Raw genomic sequence first — 19,792 nt, 5'->3', positions numbered from 1 at the left:
ACTCAGCTATCCTCTACATAAGGGCGGTGCCGTGGTGCACCCATTCATCTGCTCCCATAGAAAAAATCCTAACTTCTGTGGAGCGGAGAGCCCAGACCTGAAAGGGCCTCGCTGAAGTAATAAAACTAGAGATTACTTTTAAATCTATCATTTTGTTTCCTTCAGCTCAGCCTTTTCAGGCTTTGCTATTGGATGAGGGCAGAGCTTGATGTAGTCAATGCTCACTGCGACACTAGATCACAGTGGCCGACATCAGTCCATATTACCCTGGGGTATGATGCAATATGAGGCTTATGTAAGGCCACGCCTTCACCTAAGACGGGCGCATGTTTATGGGCATGTAAAAGATGATTTTTTTTTCATGAAATAGACTTTAAATCCCCCTAGTGGAAAACTGAAACAGCCGACTTGTGTCACAAATGTCAATATTCAAAAAAAAATCTCACACCATGCCGATATACAACCAACCTTACTGCAAGGAAGCGCCTCGTGTGACGCTGAGACCTAAGGCTGGCAACGGGGCACTCTCGCCCATGGCAACCTGACGGGATAACGAGTGACTAAGGCAGTACTGCCTGGCGGCTGACAACACAGCGTGCGTAAAGGGCGTGCTGGCCACATCAAGGCTATTCACCTTATGTAGCCACGCCCATTTGACCCGGTTGTGTGGCCGTATCAAAACTTCCGGCTAAAAATAATAATAAAATAAAATAAAAAAATGGCTGCACTGCTCCAATATCATCTAACTCTGAATTAACTAATAATTTAGCCAATTGTATGTAACATACCAAATAAAAGCAAACGCAATGTCTAAGAATGCAACACCATGTAACTGGCTCGTTAAGTCTCGCATTCCAGGGAATTACGTTAACGTCTGCGGGTCTTATTGACATTAGTGGCTCGCGCTGCCTGGGAGGAGAGACAACTATCTGAAGCTTTCTTTGTTGGAGTCCAGGTATGTTTTACAAGAAAGTGCTCGTCATTGTCGACGATAACGTTATCTGACCTGGCTAACAGTGGATACTCGCTTGCTTGCTGTGTACCGGCTCAAAGTAGTAGGCTAATTATTTTACCCCTGCACTGTCCGCTCCAAAAACAACTCTTATTTTGCGCAGTGACTGCCGGAAGTGTTAAAAGGACCTGGAAGAATTTGGCCCACTGTAAGGTCTGAACATAAGGTGAATAGAACCTAACAGTCACCACTGGTGAAAGTGGGCCGGAACCGTCCAGTGCGCAGTTCCGGTAAGACTTTTGTTGCCTGAACGCCGTTGGGGGAAGACATGCAGCTGCCTGTCAATCAAAATCTGATTGCTGCAGAGTGCAGTCGATCCATAATTTCCAACAAGGAAATGCATGGCTGACGTTATGTCATTAGGGTAATAAACAACAGTCTCTCTCATAAATTGCTTCTAAATTGTTCCGTGTTTTAGACCTGGCTGTCAGTGGTTTTTAATCCGTGCAGGCTGATTTGCGCTTCCAGCACGCAGCTCCTGAATGCCGCTGCTGCTGCTGCACTGGGCTGTGCCTGTGTCAAGTCTAGTCTCGCTTGCGGCTTGCCTCCGCTCTGCCAACAAAAACAGTTCTCCCAGGATTGCACGAGTGTAGTTCCCAAGCAAGCAGAAACGGTAATATTTCCAACCACTGAGAGGCAGCGATGTGCCGCAAGGCATGGGTTTACTTTGTGGCAATTGTGGGGCGAGTAACAGCAGCTAACAGGCTGGAGGAGGCGCAGTGAAATGGAGTGATACACACACAGTGAAGTGCCAGCGCTGTTAACGTGAAATGGATGGCGGTAGGCAACTCTTGTCCAATCAAATTACTCGGCTGGAACTAACTGTTGTATAAAGGTGCGTTTGATTTATTGTTCCCGGACATTTTGCGACCAAATGCACCTACTTTATTAATGCAATTTGCACCGGGCAGCGGGCAAGGATGGATAATAAACGAGCCCAACATGTTTGCCATTGTTTTCAGAACAAAAGGAACAGAAACATGCAACAAACAATAACTCAAATGTTTAAGAGGAAGGAGAGAGATAAAGAAGCAGATAATGTGGCTAAAGTTAGAAGAAGAGAGCAAATTGAGGGCCAGAGGGAAGAGGCAGAGCCTCTGCAAAATGAAAACCCACCCTCAGATGCAAATACAGGTGATGATGCTAATTTAGACCAGAGAATGGACATGAAGTTAGCTTACTAGCAAACTAGACAGTGGCTTACTCAGAACACAGTCTGTGTGCATACAGTACAACATTTTGTATGTATCCTACACATTGTAGGATACATTTTGATATATTTTATTTTACTAATAATCTGTTCATTCATTTATCTGCCCACTGTTCTGACAATTCAAAAACAGAGACTGTTTGACTGTTGATGAATTTAGTTGTAAATGTTATTCTAATTTAATTAAAACAGTTGAGGGCCAGAGGGAGGAAGAGGAGACTCAACAAGAAGCAGCAGGTCCCTCCTCAGAAGAAAGAACAGGCGATGGGGGTGGGAGGAGAACAATATGAAACGATGAAGGTTGGGGTAGTAGCCTATAGTTCCTGCAAGAAATTCAAACCACGTTCACCCCTGACAGTCACGCCGTCATGGCCAACGAGTTCAACTCCAGCCCTAGGAAGGTGGTCACCTGAGTCAGGGCGAGGCAGTGGGGGAGAAAGCGGGGGAAGAAGAGTGAGCAAAGCGATGCTCACAGCTGTACGACCCAGGCTTCCACAGACACTGTACATAGCGGGGCAAAGTCTTCCTGGGAGCTCCAGACCGGAGTCGGGCACTGGGCACAGACTGCGGTGGGCTCGTCCCCTTTGCCGGGCGACTTTGGTAACCCATTATTTTACAGGTACCCTAGTTACATATGAACTATGTGTATGTAATTACACATGGACACTAAATGTAATTACACAGTAATTACCAATAGTATACTAGTCATACTACATATAAACTACAGTTGAATAGACTCACTCTACTTTACAGGTCCAGTACCATGTAACTACATATGAACTACAGTTGAATAGACTCACTCCACTTTACAGGTCCAGTACCATGTAACTACATATGAACTACAGTTGAACAGACTCACTCCATTTTACAGGTCCGTTACAATGCAACTACTACATATAAACATATTTATAACTATTGGTAATTACTGTGTAATTACATTTGGTGTTCATGTGTAATTACAAATAGTTCATATGTAACTAGGCTAACTGTAAAATAAAGGGTTACCACGACTTTTGCCGGCCGGGGGCACTCTAAAGATGAGAACCTCTTGGTAGCTCTGCATTGAAGTCGGGCAATGGGCACAGACGACAGTGGGCTCGCTTCCCCCCCTCCCCCAAGGAAATAAACTAGGTGCGACCCGGAGCCCTGGTCGCACTCGCAGATGCCTGCCTAGGCTGCTGCGGGGACCATGCCCTGCCGCACATGGTCGCGACAGCGCTGCTGCTGCTGCAGCCGGAGTGGGTGTAGTAGTAGTAGTTTATTTGACACAATGTAAAATCCACATACAAAGTTCAAATAAAGACAGTTTACATACATTAACACATCTGCCGAGGATTAAGTACACAATAAAGCCAAAGGCTTATTTCCATTGTGATCCTCTTGGGGTGCACCGCTTGGGGAAGGGGGATTGGGGGGGGGGGGGGGGGGGGGCAAGACTGGCAGGTCCAACAAATGCTACAATACACTATTAACAATTTTACGGGTACAAATGACATAACGTCAGGATTTAAATACAAAAAGTAATTAATTCACTTCACAGCATTCCAATACAATAATTAATTTACATAATATGCAAAACAAACAAAAAAACATACAGCATAACTCGACACAATACAGGTTGCACCAGATCCCTACTCTGACAGACCATATGCTAGCCACTTCTTTGTGGCCCGTCTAAAACGTCCCTCCTCTTCCATAAGCTTCAGAGACACAGGGAGCTTATTCCTATGGAGGACCCACAGAGTCGTTTGAAATGTAATGAAATGTTTCCTTAAGCATTATCTAATTGTACATTTAAAAAGAGTAATTTCAAAACGAATTCGCAAATGAAGTATTAATCCATCAATAAATGGTTCAATTTGAAAATGAATTTTCAAAATCACCTCTTAAACAGTCAATTTGAAAATGGAATTAGGAATACATCTTTTCATGCTTTTCAAATTGCCATTTGAAATTGGGATTTGAAATTGCAATTTGAAAATGGAATTTGAAAATGGATTTGAAATTGCATTTTGAAATGCCATTTAGCCATTGCACGACTCTTTTGGCCTTGGCCTGGCAAAACTGTGCAAAACAATGCAAATTAGACATGTATTTGAAATCCAATTTGAAGGACCAGAATTACATTGGAATGTAATGAAGTGTTTCCTTAATCATTATCTAATTGTACATTTAAGAAGAGTTATTTCAAAACGAATTCACAAATGAAGTATTAATCCATCAATAAATAGTTAAATTTGAAATTTTATTTTCAAAATCACCTATTAAACAGTCAATTTAAAAATGTAATTACGAATACATCTTTTAATTGGCCATTTAAAAGGTAAATTCCTTATTCCTATTTGAAATTGCAATTTGAAAATGGATTTGAAAATAGAACTTCAAATTGTGATTTGAAAATGGATTTGAAAATGCAATTTCAAATACATTTTCAAATCGCAACTCGAAATCCCAATTTCAAATGCCATTTACGCTTTCCATGACTCTCCTGGTCCTTGTCTTTCCAAACTGTGCAAATGAATGCAAATGAGCTATGTAACAAGGTCTCTGATTGGCTATAGAGCTTTTATACACTTGGCTTTGTTGTGTATGAACAGGAGCTCCTGCCCACGAAAGAGTTGTAACAACTAGCCAATCACAATGCAATATGGACAGCTCCAGATTTTACAGCATCAGACACGTCTATTTCCTCATTCATTGAAAGCACACATCAAAGTGTTAGCGGAGCTTTACTGTATGTCAGAATCAAAGTCTGCATTGGATATGAGTCTGTTACTGAAGGACTGTCTAAAGTTACCGCTTTGATTCACATCATCAGTCATTTGATTTCTGCTGCCATTTCTGCCTCCATGAGCATACGCAGCATAGCCTAAAACCTGCATTACTTTTTTGCGAGTAATCTCAGTCTAAATGTCCAAAATCCGTAGGCCTATTTAGATCATATAGATTTAACGTTAGAAATATATGCTCTGAATCAACACAGTGCGGGTGTTTCACCCTGCCACCCTGGCCTCTTGGGGGCTCCCCCAAGATGCCTGTATGGTGTCCCACACGTCACGGCACAGGGGCATGCAACGTTGGGGCTGGGATGTGGGAGCCTGAAAAAATCCCGCAGTAAGGAGACAGGGGGGGCTGGGACTCTGCCCAACCGATGTCCATCTTGACTACGGCCCTGGCCAACACTTCCCTGAACTGCCTCTGGTAAGGCTCGCCAGCGGAAACATGGGGCTCCTCCTCAACCTACTGGGTGGGAGTGTGCTCTACCCCCCGCATGCTCTCCTGCCCCTCGTTGTCACTCACCTGGACCTGGGCAGTGGGCTCGCTCCCCCCCCAAAGGAAAGCAACTAAGTGCGGCCCGGAGCCCCGGTCGCACTCACGGATGCCTGCATAGGCTGCTGCGGGGGCCCACCCTGCCGCACTCGGTCGCAGCGGCGCTGCTGCAGCCGGAGTGGGTGCGGGGTCCAGGATGGCTCTGCGGTGGGGGTTTGGCTCACCACCCGGGGGCGGCTCGCGCCTTGGCTGGGTGCCCCTCCCCAGGGCTGTTGTGCCGGGGAGCGGGTGGGGGAGGGCCCTGAAGGGTGGCCCCAAGCCCACTCCGGTCCAGGCAGATGACGGCGGCATGACACTGCCTGCATGGCATGAGGGACCTCACAGCCACCGAGTCCTGCCGCTGCCTCTCAGGCTGCTCTCTACCGACGGCCTGAAGAGGCCAGAGGGGGAGACAGGTGCGTTGAGCAGCCTTGTCTTCTCAAGCTCATAGAGCTGAGTGAGGTTCAGCCACATGTGGCGGTGGGTGAGCACAGAAAAAGCCATGCCTTTCCCGGCATGCCCACGTAGCCCATCTCGGGCTCGCCATCCACCATCGACCAGTTGGTGAGAAAGGGCCCTGGCCTCAAGATTCAAGATTCAAAAGATGTATTGCCATGTCAACAAAAGTTGATAGGAATTTGTCTTGGTTCACTCTCAGAGACAAACAAAAAACATAGCAGCCAGCGACAGGAACATACAGGAACAGTTCTCAGCTACAGCATATACAGTAGAAAGTGCATACAGTTTAAGGTGCATACAGTTTAAAGTGACAACGGTAATGTGTCAGTGCAAATTCAAGTGCCTTATGGCTTGGAGGTAGGTGCTATCTCTGAAGCGAGATGTTCTACTCTTCATACTCCTGTATCTCCTGCCTGATGGGAGGAGGTTAAATAGGTGGTGTGCCGGATGAGAATGGTCTGCAATGATTTTGTTAGCCTTCCTGATTATTCTTTTTGAGTAAAGTGATGACAGTGAGGGGAGACTACAGCCGATAATTTTACCTGCTCGGCGTACTACTCTCTCCAGCTGAGTCTTGTCCTGAGTGGTTGCGTGACCAAACCAGACAAGCATGGAGAAAGTGAGCACACTCTCAATAGCCGACCTATAGAAGTGGGTCATGGCTACTTCACTGACCCTGAATTTTTTGAGCTGCCGCAGAAAGTAGAGATGCTGGTGGGATTTGCTGATCTTGAGAGAGGTGTTGAGATCCCATGATAGGGATTCATGGATGGTGGTCCCGAGGAACCGGAAAGAGGTGACCCTCTCTACCACTTCACCATTGATGAGAAGAGGGGGAAGGAGGCTAGTATTCTTCCTAAAATCAACGACCATCTCTTTGGTTTTTGAGATGTTAAGTATCAGGTTGTTGTTCTCGCACCACCTCACCAGCTCCTCTACCTCTCTGCGGTAGTCAGACTCATCGTTATTAGTAATAAGACCTACCACAGAAGTGTCATCTGCGAATTTAAACAGCAGAACGGATTTGGACTGTGATTGACAGAAAAATGTGTATACAGAGTACAGAAAAGGAGATGAGACGCACCCCTGGGGGGCGCCAGTGTTCAGAATCCTGGACAGAGAGACTAACTTACCTATTTTAACAACTTGTTTTCTGTCACATAAGAAGTTATAAATCAATTTACAGAGGAATGGATTAACACCTAGCTCCTGTAAAGTATGTATTAACTTCACAGGAACGATGGTGTTAAACGCAGAACTGAAATCGACAAAAAGAATGCGGGCGTACGTGGAACTAGACTCCAGGTGTTGGAGAATAGAGTGCAAACACAGGGACACCGCATCATCCACGCCTCTATTTGCTCTATAGGCGAACTGATGCGAGTCGAGTGAGATGTGAGACAGACTCGACTCGCATCAGTTCGCCTATAGAGCAAATAGAGGCGTGGATGATGCGGTGTCCCTGTGTTTGCACTCTATTCTCCAACACCTGGAGTCTAGTTCCACGTACGCCCGCATTCTTTTTGTCGATTGGGGGCTCCCCCAGGATGCCCGTACAGTGTCCCACACATCACGGCACAGGGGCATGCGACGTTGGGGCTTGGCTGTCGGGGGCTGAAAAAAGCCAGCAGTAAGGAGGCAGGGGGGGCTGGGGCTTGGCCCAACTGATGCCCAGCTTGGCTATGGCCCTGGCCAGCACTTCCCTGAACTACCTCTGGTAAAGCTAACCAGCAGAAACGTGGGCCTCCTCTTCAACCTCCTGGGCGGGAGTGGCCTCTACCCCCCACATGCTGTCCTGCCCCTCGTCGTCACTCACCTGGATGTGCACGGCGAGGTCTTCCCGATTATAAATCGGATCGTACTCCAGGCTGCCCTTGTCCACATCTTGTGGCACCGGAGAGTCGCCCCACTGTAGCAGGCGGGACTCCGACAAGCCTTGGGAGACGGCGTAACCTCCACACCCCACGGGGAGGGAGGCAGTATGCTCCAGGTTATGAGGGAAGCCCAGGCCACAGCAGGCAGGCTGCTGGGATGCAGCTCCCCATGGATGACAGCGGCCCGGTGGCGGTGCGTCGTCATGAGGAGGGCCGCGAGTCAGCAACTGCATGTTCAGGGTGCTCCGGCTCCAAGCAGAACATACACTGCTCATGGGGGTCGTCCTTCGTCCCTGCAACGGGTGCATTGTCGGAATGACCCGTCTCGATCCATGACTAAGAGGCGAGTCCGAGACACAGCCTCTTACAGCAGGAGAGAGCTCGCTAACCTGTCACGGAAGTGAGCAAGGCACACTACTAAGCGAGCCGGCTAATGGTGTCTCAGCAACAGCTAGCAACCTAGCGTAACGTTAGCTAGCGTACAGTGGTAAGGCTAGCGTAACAACACACCTTGCTACAAGGGGAAGGCTAATAGGCTAATAATAAGGCAAACCTTGCCTAAGCTAGCAAACTGGCTAATAGCAGTGACACTCCCCAGCCAGGCAGACAGCAATCAAGCTAGCTAGGGCTAGCGTAACAACCCAGCTACTCAAGCCACGCGGCCGACTAGCTCACAAACTGCTAAGGCTAGCAGTCAAACCATGAGAAAGAGCACTCTTAGCTTTCACAGCAGGTCCCGCCGTTCCGTAGCGAAGAGAAGTAGGTCAGGGAAACCTGCAATCTCGTCCGCTGTCCTCGTGTCGGTTTGTGGAACAGTTAAGACGGGGATAGCTACTAGCTAAGAGCTAACTAATGCTAGCAATGGTCTCAGAGAAGGACAGTCTACCAGGGTTGCTGGATAGGCAAAGAGTGATTCGTATTGGCTATTGGTGCGGAAGTGACTGCAGTCACGGGGGCAGACCGGGTAGCCGTGTCATAGCCAGTACCAAGACACCTTCAGGGGTAATGGATGGTTTTATAGTGGTCAATTATTCGAGAAAATTTACATTTATCCAGTAGGTTCGCTGCGAGAAGAAGCTTGACATAGTGTGAGAATCCGAAGTTCGAAATAAAGTAAAACTTTTTTACCCCCCCCCCCCTTTCCCTTCACAACTAAAATGGGTTGTGGCTGAATATAATTAATTAATTTAATTTAACTTAGGTTCCCCATGTTCTTACATTAATGTTATATAAGTATCATAGACACTTAACACTTGCGCTGTTTCTCTCTTAATTTAAGCTTCTTCACATTTGCACTACGGGGCAGAGTAATTAAAGTGGTGTTGTTCATTTGTAGTGTTGATGATTAATGAGTCCCCCGACTACCCTGCATTTCGGATATTCCCCTGCAACCCTGCATTTGGGAAATTCTATTCCTATCCTGCTCTGGTGTCTCCTCGCTCAGAGCTCCTCGCAGATTTCTCCTCACTTGGCAGGATAAGAGAGCTTTGAGACGCTCTTCAAGATGATGGACCAAAAACAACTTCCTGTTCACATGAGGATAAAGGACCGAGGAGATACCAGATAAGAGAAATGGGATGGACTGGTCTCAGCTCTGAAGTCTAACACCTTGTTTATTTTTTATTCAGAATGAGGGACTGCGATTTGGACAAGACTGAGTGTCAAGTCGTGGCCTCAGCTCTGAAGTCCAACCCCTCCCATCTGAGAGAGCTGGACCTGAGTGTCAATGACGTGGAGGATTCAGGAGTGAAGCTGCTCTCTGCTGGACTGGAGAGTCCACACTGCAGACTGGAGATTCTCAGGTCAGACAGTATATTTAATAAAGTACTGATATGAATATTACATGAATATTGTAATTTGCTGATGTCTGTATAGAGTCATTCCATCTGAAATCAGACAGGATCCGGTTTTAGAGGCTTAGTTTTTAGTCAAATCTCTCCAAAATGGCCTCCATCTATTGGGGACAAATCTTTCATGTGAGTGTGGGAGGCAATACATTTTTCAATTTATTGCCTCCCAATTTTTCCTCTCAATTTTCAGACCCAGCAATTGAAACAATTATCACATGAGCAAGCACATGGCAACTTTACTGCACTGGCAAGGTCGTGTAAATTCAAACAATTCCCCAACAGGAGCAAGCACCTGGAGGTGGCAGCAAGGAAAGAGCCCTTTAACAGGGAAGTGTCCTTGGCCAGACCTGTCTCTTGGTGCGTTCAACCCTATGCCACTTGCAAGACTCATCTAGAGACTGCTGTCAAAGGACAGCTGGCAACAAGGGAAGCAGTCCACAACTGATTCAGTATGTTAGGGACACCCACTCATGGCTATACAACAGGAGATGACCCTGGGACGCTAGAAGTCATCATCGAGCACAATAAACTACCAAAAATCAGGAGCAACATAAGGCCATGAGCTTCAGGTCATTGGCATCAGTCATGTCATAAATCACTGATGAGGTCATATACATTGTGACTTCATCAGTGATGTCATCTACATTTACCTGCTGAGGCTAGTAGCATCAGGGTTGCCGACCATGTGCTGCTGCCCAGGGGAGACCAGGGACAGATTGTAGGGACACAGTGGATGGATAAATCCAGAAGGAGGCGGTAATGCAACATAAAGGATGCCAACTGCCATAAAACACCACAGAAGAAGAAAGAAGCATCAGGAAGGGGGTTGAAGATGCTTCAAGGGAGGAGAAGGTGATTGAGGGAGCCTCACATTGACCAATACTTCTTGTGAAGTCAGTCAAAGCAGTCGTGTGAAGCACAGGGACAGGATGACCCTGGGATGCTATAAGTCATTGTCGAGCCCTCCTGAGATGTACTGGGCTCATCACTGAAACATCAAGGAAGGCCCACTTGAAAATCCCTGCATGTCAACCCCATGCCACTGACAATGTGCTTACCATCCATTGGCACAAATTATTGTGAACATCTTATCCTGTGTTTTCTGAATCTTCCTTGACCAAAGTCAGGGTTAAATAGTTAGGGTTAAGTTAGAGTTAAGTACCCCATCCAACTCAAATTCAGCTTTTTATCACACTTATTTCCAGAGGAACTGCCATATGAAGATATTGTTCCAATAAAAAGTGGATTCTGCATCTAACAAAATATTTAAACTATGCATTCAGGGCCCAAAAATCTGATTTATTCATCTGGTCAGTTACAGAATGTGTTCAAGGAGAATGGACAGAGGTGTGACAGCCTGTCTGGTTTCAGGTGGAAAGACTATACAGCCAACACGATGCTGATCCACATTGACACCATGCTGAAGTCCATTGGATTATGAAACACTGGATTGTTGAACGCTTTCAGGAATAGTTTACTTTATAGCTACTTGCTTTATTCTTTATTGTTCAGATTGAGTCGCTGCAGCATGTCAGAGAGCAGCTGTGCTTTTCTGGCCTCAGCTCTGAAGTCCAACCCCTCCCATCTGAGAGAGCTGGACCTGAGTTACAACAACCTGCAAGATTCAGGAGGGACGCTGCTCTCTGCTGGACTAGAGAGTCCAGACTGCAGACTGGAGATTCTCAGGTAAAATCAATTGACAGTTTTTCTCAGTTGATTCAACACATTTATCCAAACTAAGGTCTGTTCTCTCAAAACAGTTTTGACTGTTAGTGAGTTTTGTGACTGAGAGGAGATCATCCATGCTCTGATATCCTGTCATTAGATTACTGCACCTCTCTCTGTTCCTCTTAGCCATAATTCACTGTCACATCTCCAGCTGCTTCAGAATAGAACAACTAGATGTTAACCAATGGGAAGGTGACATCATCGTCATCGTCGTCATCTCCCCAGTTTTAACATTTGTGCTCTGGTTCCCAGTTAGAGAATTCATGTGAAAATGTCATGCAACACATTTAAAGCAGGCTAGGTTTGCTCCTGAATTACATTGTGGCGCTCTTACCCTGTGAGCTGAGAGCCAGCTGAGATCTTCAGCTCCTCCTGACTTTCCCTCACTCCAGACTCAACACTGAAGTTGGTTTCACTTTAGTCCTCAGAGCTTCCAGACTGTGGAAAGCCTTCCCGGGGGACTGAGGCTGCAGATTCACTCTCAAACTCTTTGGAAAACACACCTTTGAGCTGTTTTTGTGTCATTCTGTGTAATCTTTTTTGTCTGTCCTCAATTCTTCAGCTTGTTTCACATGTTTATATTTGATATGATTTAAATCCCCTTGTTAGTTTCATAATTTATATAAACTTTATCTTCGCACAAGATGGAAAAGTGGTTATCTCATCTCGTTGTGGTGCATTTATTCATCCAATCAGCTTACAGCACCATGTGTGAAGACATTAGCTATTTTCACACATGAACTACGGATCAGGTGAGGGTTGCTCCCCACTGAGCCTGCCCCAGATGATACGTGAAGTGTACCCTTTCACACATGAGGCATGTTGCATTCTCACATGAGTAGCACCTCCGCAGAGTTTGTAAAGTAGAGAGGGGGCGGGCGGCGGGGGTGGGGGAATTTGGGCATGACGTGTGGAGTTGTGAAAACTAAAAATACATAATGGGTGATAACTGCCTAACGTTCACGGCATATAATCGTTTGCGCATAACGTTAGTAAGTAATTAATTAAACAACCCTACAACTCACGCCCAGATGCATCGATTTCCTCGAGTCGCAAGCACTACAAACAAAACAGGTCTTTGCTATGTTCAGTCCTAAAATACATCAAACCTACTAGAATTATACAGAATACAGGAAGCTAGACGTTTTTACCTTCAAAATAAAATAAATGTTGTATTACTTAGTAACAAAAAATCAGAATGTCGACTCACTACGGGTTAAAATTGACTTTTCGAAGGGAGCAGATATTCTTCCAGTTTATCTCCGTTCTGTATCTTTCAAAACAGACACAAAAAAAAAACACGTGCATTTACTTTATTTAATTGCCATTATTGCGAAGGTTATACCCGGAAGTTTTCGTTTTATACTGCCTGACTTGACGCTACTTGGAATTTGCGGTTCTGCCATTGAATCTTCACAAACGCTGTGTAAACGTTAAATCAAAGACATGAACGCAACCAGATCCAGATACCCTACCTAGCGATGTCCAATACTGGGAAGCGGGACGATCCTCGCGTCCAAAAATGCTTATTAAATGTGTGTGCTGTGCGAAGCAGACATGAAATCAGATCAGAGCCATGAGCCTTTCAATCCAGCAATCCAGCAACATGTTGGCTGTCGCACACGGAGCAGTTTTGAGCTTCATTTGGAAACCAAATGGCATGATGTGTTTTTTGCTCGCTCATTCACATCGACTATTTATATAATAATAATCTGTCACGATGTCTCTGTCCTTACACTCACTGAGCTGACTACTTCACGGAGCTCTGGAGGGGGGGGGGGACAATACTCTTCTGCGACTACCGCTGGGGCTACACTTCCCTCCGTCTAGGAGGAGGCTCCGCGGGAGCGTGCATGAGCCACGAAAATCTGTTCACACATGAGCCCCATGCGGATGGCCTCTACATAACTCCTGAATTCCAAACATGTGTGAAAACAGCTATTGTTAGTGGGAATCAAACCAGTTCCCCTGTCAGTGTTAGTGCTCCAGCAGGGCTTAAAATTTGGCACTGGATTGCGAGAATCACCCATATTTTTGCTAATTCCCGCAGATTTGTCATTTATAATGCGGGAGAAGTCCAGCAATTGTTTGCGCACAAATGTCTATAATGTTAAGCCGACAGAGCGGAATGAACATTTGCTGAATACGGATGACTGGTCGGACACATTAGAGGGCAGACTTTTAGCTGAACATTACCTCAGGCAGCGGTGTAGCCTCCTCGCTCGGCAAGCAGCATATTTGTTGTGACCAAATATCCGCACATTCCAAGCACTTCATACTCCCAGAGCTGGTGTAATGGCTCTGCCAGTAACATGACAGTAAGAAAGGCAGATGTAGTGAGCAAAGATGGATGATTTAACTGTAATATTCCAGAGCTCTGTCCGAACCAAATCTAACATTACTATTGTGAACACAACACAAAGAACACTTATGATATCATATGTTTTATTAAAGTGTATCACTAAGTAAAGGCTTTGATAGAACCAAAAGCATATGGCTCCTAGTCTGCAGATAAAACACAATGACAAAAGCCATAGTAATTTAAACTCAGGTGTGCATAAACTGCAGGTTAGGAACTTCCTTTTTCAAATACAAAATGTGAAAATATCGCTTATCGGACATGAGAAGCAGATATTTGTTGGTTATAGTATTGGCTCAAAAAAGTGCCCCCAAAGTCTATAGATACCCCCCCAAATCTATAAATCCCCCCTATCTGAAGAACATAAGGGCGGAGTTCCCCCCCAGTTTGCAAAGTGAATTTTAAGCCCTGCTCCCGTCAGCTCAGTATACAGCACCATGCAAACAAACTGGACCTGCTTTAGACCAGAGCCCTGTACTACGAAACTAGTTTAACAGATCCGCGATAAGTCCCTTTGATCTGGTTTGACTGAACAGGATCAAAGCTATCTAGTTAACTGATACTACGACGCTGGTTTTTTACTAGGTAAGTGGACCTGGGATCTGCCTGTGCACGCGCACGTTTTTCGCTCGTGCACAGGCGCGCGTCCACGCGAAAGAGGTGCGCTAGCCAATCACATTATGAACAGCTGAGTTGATCCACGCCCACACCCATTTCCACACCCATTTCCTCGTTCCATGAAAGCGCAGTGCATGATCAGAGTTTTAGCGGATATTTAATGTATCCGCGATTTAATGTCAGAATGAAAATCCGCGTTGGATAGTCTGCTGAAGGGCTGTCTAAAGCAGCAGCTTGTATTCACATCAGTCATTTGATTTTGATCAGCGATTTCTGTCTGATACAGCTGCATACATTGATACAGCAGCAACAAATGTAAATGTGTAATCTCAGTCTATACATTTCCACAATCTGTAAGCCTATTAGACCATAGATTTAGAAACGCATGCTCAATGAATAATTATCTCTATCACTCATGTGTGTGGTTGCACTGATCGAATAATTCATATATAAAATAGCCTAGTATAAAGCCTAATAGCCTACTATAAAAGAGAAAACTGCTGAACTGAATTGAGACGATGCGGGCATAGTTATCATTGATAAAAACTAGCCTATTTTTGCTCATATATTGGCATACAGCCTACAGGACACAGTTCCAGCTGAAAGATGCAAGAATAGCCTGCATATTTAGTATTGGGGCTATCCATATTTATCCCATATCTATATTATATGTATAGGCTTTTCTGGCATGTAGGAGAATATCACCCTCACTCCATTTGAGGGTCCATTCATGATATGCGCCGCGGTGATTAATAGTGATCATATTTCTCCACGCATCGTTGAGCTGTTAAGACATAAAGTGGTAAGTAGGCTTAATTTAATTATGTAGCCTACAGAGCCACAAATGTTTTTCTTGTTATATTCTCAGTTGACTGCAATCTATTTTTCATATGGCGATCTTATATGAACAGTGAGTGACTCCAGAGAGCCGATTATATGGGTCTGTCATGGATTTTGATCTTATCCTCTGAAGCTAACGTGGTCGCGACCAGGTTAGCTTTGCAGCGTCAGTTGCCATGGTGATTGAAAGTTAACTTGCTTTGTAGTACGGCTAAACCAGGTTTAAACTCAAACTTACTCGGATAAGGCATTAAACTAGCTTCGTAGTACAGGCTACAGGCCTCATAGTCTGTCAGGAGAAATAATACAATAATGACATTAGATATAAGGGTCAGTGTCACGGAAAAATAGAACTCTCCACTGAACTGAATAAAAGAAATGTCCAAGGACGAGAAAATATCTTTGTTGGTTTTTATTTATCACACAGAGTATAAAAGGTTGTCGCTGTCTGTTTCCTGTCCGACCCAAACTGCGTCTGGGTATGAGGGAAAGAGCAAGCAGCTGCACTCAGAGGCAGTCTCTTATGGTGCATCATTACAATGCAATAATACAAGAGTTAATGCAGTTATCATCAGTACAGCAATATCCCAGAGCACATGATTTTCATAATGACAAACAGTACAATAGCCCGATGTCCTGAAAAAGGGGAAGTTTCAGCTAGGTCAAAAGTCCACCCCATACACACATTTATTTCCCGATTAATTTGGTAGACATAAACAATGGGCCGATGGAGACCCCCTCCTACAGAAGTCTGGCTCAGCGCATGACACCGATAAGTGTACCTGACTCAACCGGACACATAACCAAGCGGACATGAAAGAAGAAAGAGCTAAGGAAAGGGGGGCCCATGATAAGGAAGTGGGGCTATCTATTAAACAGTATGCAAGTTTAATCAGGGTAATGGTTAGCAGTGCCCTAGCTATTATCTCAGAAGGAGGAAAGCAGAGTAGGCAAATTATATTGGGTTTAGGCCAGGCCCGACCATAGCTTTACCTCATGATACAGAATTTGTTCATACAACACACTGAGTATATGAGAAATAGGAAAACTAGGTAAATGCAAATACATGTTAATACAATGTATAAAATGTATAAAAGTATAGATGTAAGTAAATGTATTAATGTATTAAAGTATAAAAGTATAAAAAGTATAAAAGTATAAATGTATTAACACCTTGGGTGCCATGGATGCCGTACGGCGTCTTTTTATTAATCTCGCTTGGGTGCCAAAGACGCCATACGGCGTCTTTTTTTCGAAATTGCTTTTATTCAATTTTTAGATCGTTTAGGACCTTGGGCAAGTATTCAACATGAATCCCTACAAGAATCGGATGCGTAAATCGGCGCAATCTTGACGCGATGCAGTGCTGCCCCCCCCCTTCCTGCGTCAGGGCGCTGCCTTTCTCTTCTTGAGAGCGCGACAATCGCCATTCCTTCCTTGTCTTCCCTTCCTCTCGGTCCGTTTATTTCCTCTTGAGCATATCCATAGCATAGCGAGTATTTAGCGAGTATTTAGCATAGTCATTAGCGATAGATTATATTTAGATCAGTTTGTGAGATTGTGTGGTGAGTAGATTTGAGTGTTTGGCGTGTTTGGTGAGTGGTTTGTGTGTGTGTGTGTGTGGGAGATCGCGTGTGTTAGTTAGCGTTAGCAGTAGATTAGCTCTTAGTTAGTAGTGTGTCTGTGAAAAAAAAAATAATAATAAATAAATAAAAATAAGTGTCGGTGTTGGTGTTGGTGTCGGTGTGTCTGTCTGTCTGTCTGTGTGTGTGTGTGTGTGTGTGTGTGTGTGTGTGTAGTTGTCTCTGTCTGTGTGTCTGTGTTAGCTAGTTTATAGCCAGGTCTAGCTGTAGATTAGCAGCATGCCCAGGCGCAGACGGCCTAGGCCCGGAGCTGGCCAGCTTACGCTGGAGCAGGCCCTCTGCCGTGCCGTGAGGAAGAGAGATCTTCCGGAGACGGACTCGGAGGACCCCTCATCCGATCCTTCATCGGATCCTGCGGAATCCAACACGAGGGATGGTGACTGGCATCCACCACCTCGTCATGCCCACCTGGATTCCAGCGAAGGTGAGATGAATCGATTTTCAAAAAATCATCTGATATTGAAAACACATATCATGTATCTTATTTTTATAAACTCTCACTTTGACTACAGACTCTGACGAGTTTGATGAGGAGGAGGAGGAGGAGGAGACTGATCTGGCGCCTCAGAGAGGCTCAGAGGAGGGGGATGTGGCGATGGCGTCTTCTTCAAGAGGTGAGAACCTATACTTTGCAGGAAATTCATGTCACGTATACAGCCAGCTACATCTATAATAATAATAATAATAATTGATTGGATTTATATAGCGCCTTTCTAGACACACAAAGCGCTTCACATATCAGGGGAGGGAGGGGGAGGGAACTCAACTCATCCACCATGTATTTGTCAGGACAAAAGGAAACCATGAGAACAATCTAAACATGTGACTTACAGTACAGTATCTATATAGGAACAGGCATCACTGGCCAGCAAGTAAACAAACCATTGGAGGTAATAATGTAAAAAATAAAAAAAATAAACGCACACACTTATTCATCAATTTATTTTTGTCAACACAAAGCTTGGTAAGAATAACAATCCTGAATTAGCCTACTAATACCATGTAAAATATAAAATTTCAGAGTTGCAGCACAGCTCTGAGGAGGGGACTGACGATGAAGAGGCAGGTGCTCCCGCCAGCTTTCGTCGTGCCCGCTTGCAGTCCAGTGACGAAGGTGAGATATAAGCCATTTTAGAATTACAATTATTCATCTGATATTGAAAACATAAACTTTTTTCCCTCAAGAATGTATCATATTTTATAAACTCACTTTGACTACAGGGGAGGAGGAGGAGGTGGTGGAGGAGGAGGAGGAGGAGGAGGTGGTGACTGAGCGCGTGCGGGCATCTGCAGTTGGGAAGAGAGGGTCTTCAAGAGGTGAGAATCTATAGATACTTTACAGGAAATTCATGTCACGTATGCAGCCAGCTCATCTATAATAATAATAATAATAATATCTATTATTATTATTGTCAACACAAGGCTTCTAATTATTGGAAAAAAGACAGCTTTTTTACATATCACAATTGTCTGAAGAAAAACCTTTTATTTCATTTTTCAGCGGGCAAGCCTCGTCAGGAGGACTCTCCACGCTGGCATACGATGCCAGACTGGAGCCCCAAAATCTTCCCGTTCACAGCAGTGCCAGGTCCCAGGAATGCGGCTGCATCACTCCAGTCAGACAAGCCGGCAGATTTCCTGGAGCTGTTCCTCTGTGATGAGCTGCTGCAGATGATAGTTGAGCAGACCAACATCTATGCTAAACAGTGTATCGCGCTGCTGGATGAGCTGCACATGCCCTACACCCGGGTAAACGCCTGGCAACCGCTGTCTGTGGGAGAGCTGAAGCGTTTCCTGGGGCTCCTCTTCCTGACTGGCCTTATCAAGAAGCCCAGGATTGCGGACTACTGGTCTCTTGATGTGGCGATGGAGACCCCATACTTCAGGAAGACAATGTCCCGCAACAGGTTCCAGCTGATATGGCGCTTTCTCCATTTCTGTGACAATCAGAGGGTCGATGCCACCGACCGGCTCCACAAAGTGCGGCTCATCCTTGACTTGCTCCTCTCCAAGTTCAAGGAAATGTATCAGCCCTCACAAAACATTAGTGTGGATGAAGGGATGCTGTTGTGGAGGGGGAGGCTACGTTTCCGTGTGTACAATCCAGCAAAACCGATAAAGTACGGAATAAAAAGCTACATTCTGTGTGATTCAGATAACGGTTATTGCTATGCAATGAAACCATACTGTGGAATTCACAGCACACTTCTGGACACCGTGCAGTTCCTCATTGCCGGCCTTGAGGGTTATGGCTACCGTCTCTGGATGGACAATTTCTACAACAGCGGGACCGTGAGCCGACGTCTCCTCAGCCTCCAGATGCACTCAGCTGGGACACTCTGGGTGAGGAGGGGCGAACCTGCGTCCATCCGGCAGGTGACCATGTCGGATCTGCGAGTAGGTGAACGACTCGCTCGTCATGACGATGGGGTGATGTTCCTGGCATGGCGGGACAAGCGCATCGTCAGGATGATCTCCACCTTCCACCAGGATGTCATGAAGACTGTGGCGGTAAAAGAGAAAGGGCAAAGTGAACGGGTCCTGCAGAGCAAGCCAGCATGTGTTGTCGAGTACAACCAGTACATGAGTGGGGTCGATCGACTTGACCAGAAGATCTCCTACTATCCATTTGTGAGGAAGACGTCCAAATGGAGCTCCAAGTTCGTGGTCTACCTCATGCAGATTGCAATGAGCAACGCGTTTACTGTGTACAGGAAATGCAATCCTACGTCCAGCTGCAAAGTGCTCAAAGACTTCACCCTGTCTGTGGTGAAATCGTGGACGGAGGCGACATCTGCTTGCCCCCCCCCCTCCTCCTCCGGCAGACGAGCCACCTCCTCTTCCTCCAGGAAAGACACCAAGACACACACGCCAACGGTCCAATTCAGTG

At 45.5% G+C, this 19,792-nt stretch overlaps 1 protein-coding gene across 1 annotated transcript in view; it reads left to right on the top strand.

Annotated features, from left to right (window-relative positions):
• The window catches only part of LOC310773798 (protein NLRC3-like), a 98,973-nt gene that overhangs the window by 17,089 nt on the left and 62,092 nt on the right, over window positions 1–19,792 (top strand). Inside the window, exons 4-5 of the mRNA XM_083633752.1 lie at window positions 9,493–9,666; window positions 11,227–11,400. Of these exons, the coding sequence (XP_083489878.1) occupies window positions 9,493–9,666; window positions 11,227–11,400 (348 nt within the window). The remainder of the gene's footprint in view (window positions 1–9,492; window positions 9,667–11,226; window positions 11,401–19,792) is intronic.

Source organism: Poromitra crassiceps, assembly GCF_964638095.1.
Source record: "Poromitra crassiceps genome assembly, chromosome: 3".
Taxonomy (NCBI): domain Eukaryota; kingdom Metazoa; phylum Chordata; class Actinopteri; order Beryciformes; family Melamphaidae; genus Poromitra; species Poromitra crassiceps.
Note: the sequence above shows the minus strand (reverse complement) of the source record. Positions and strands in the feature narration are given on the sequence as shown.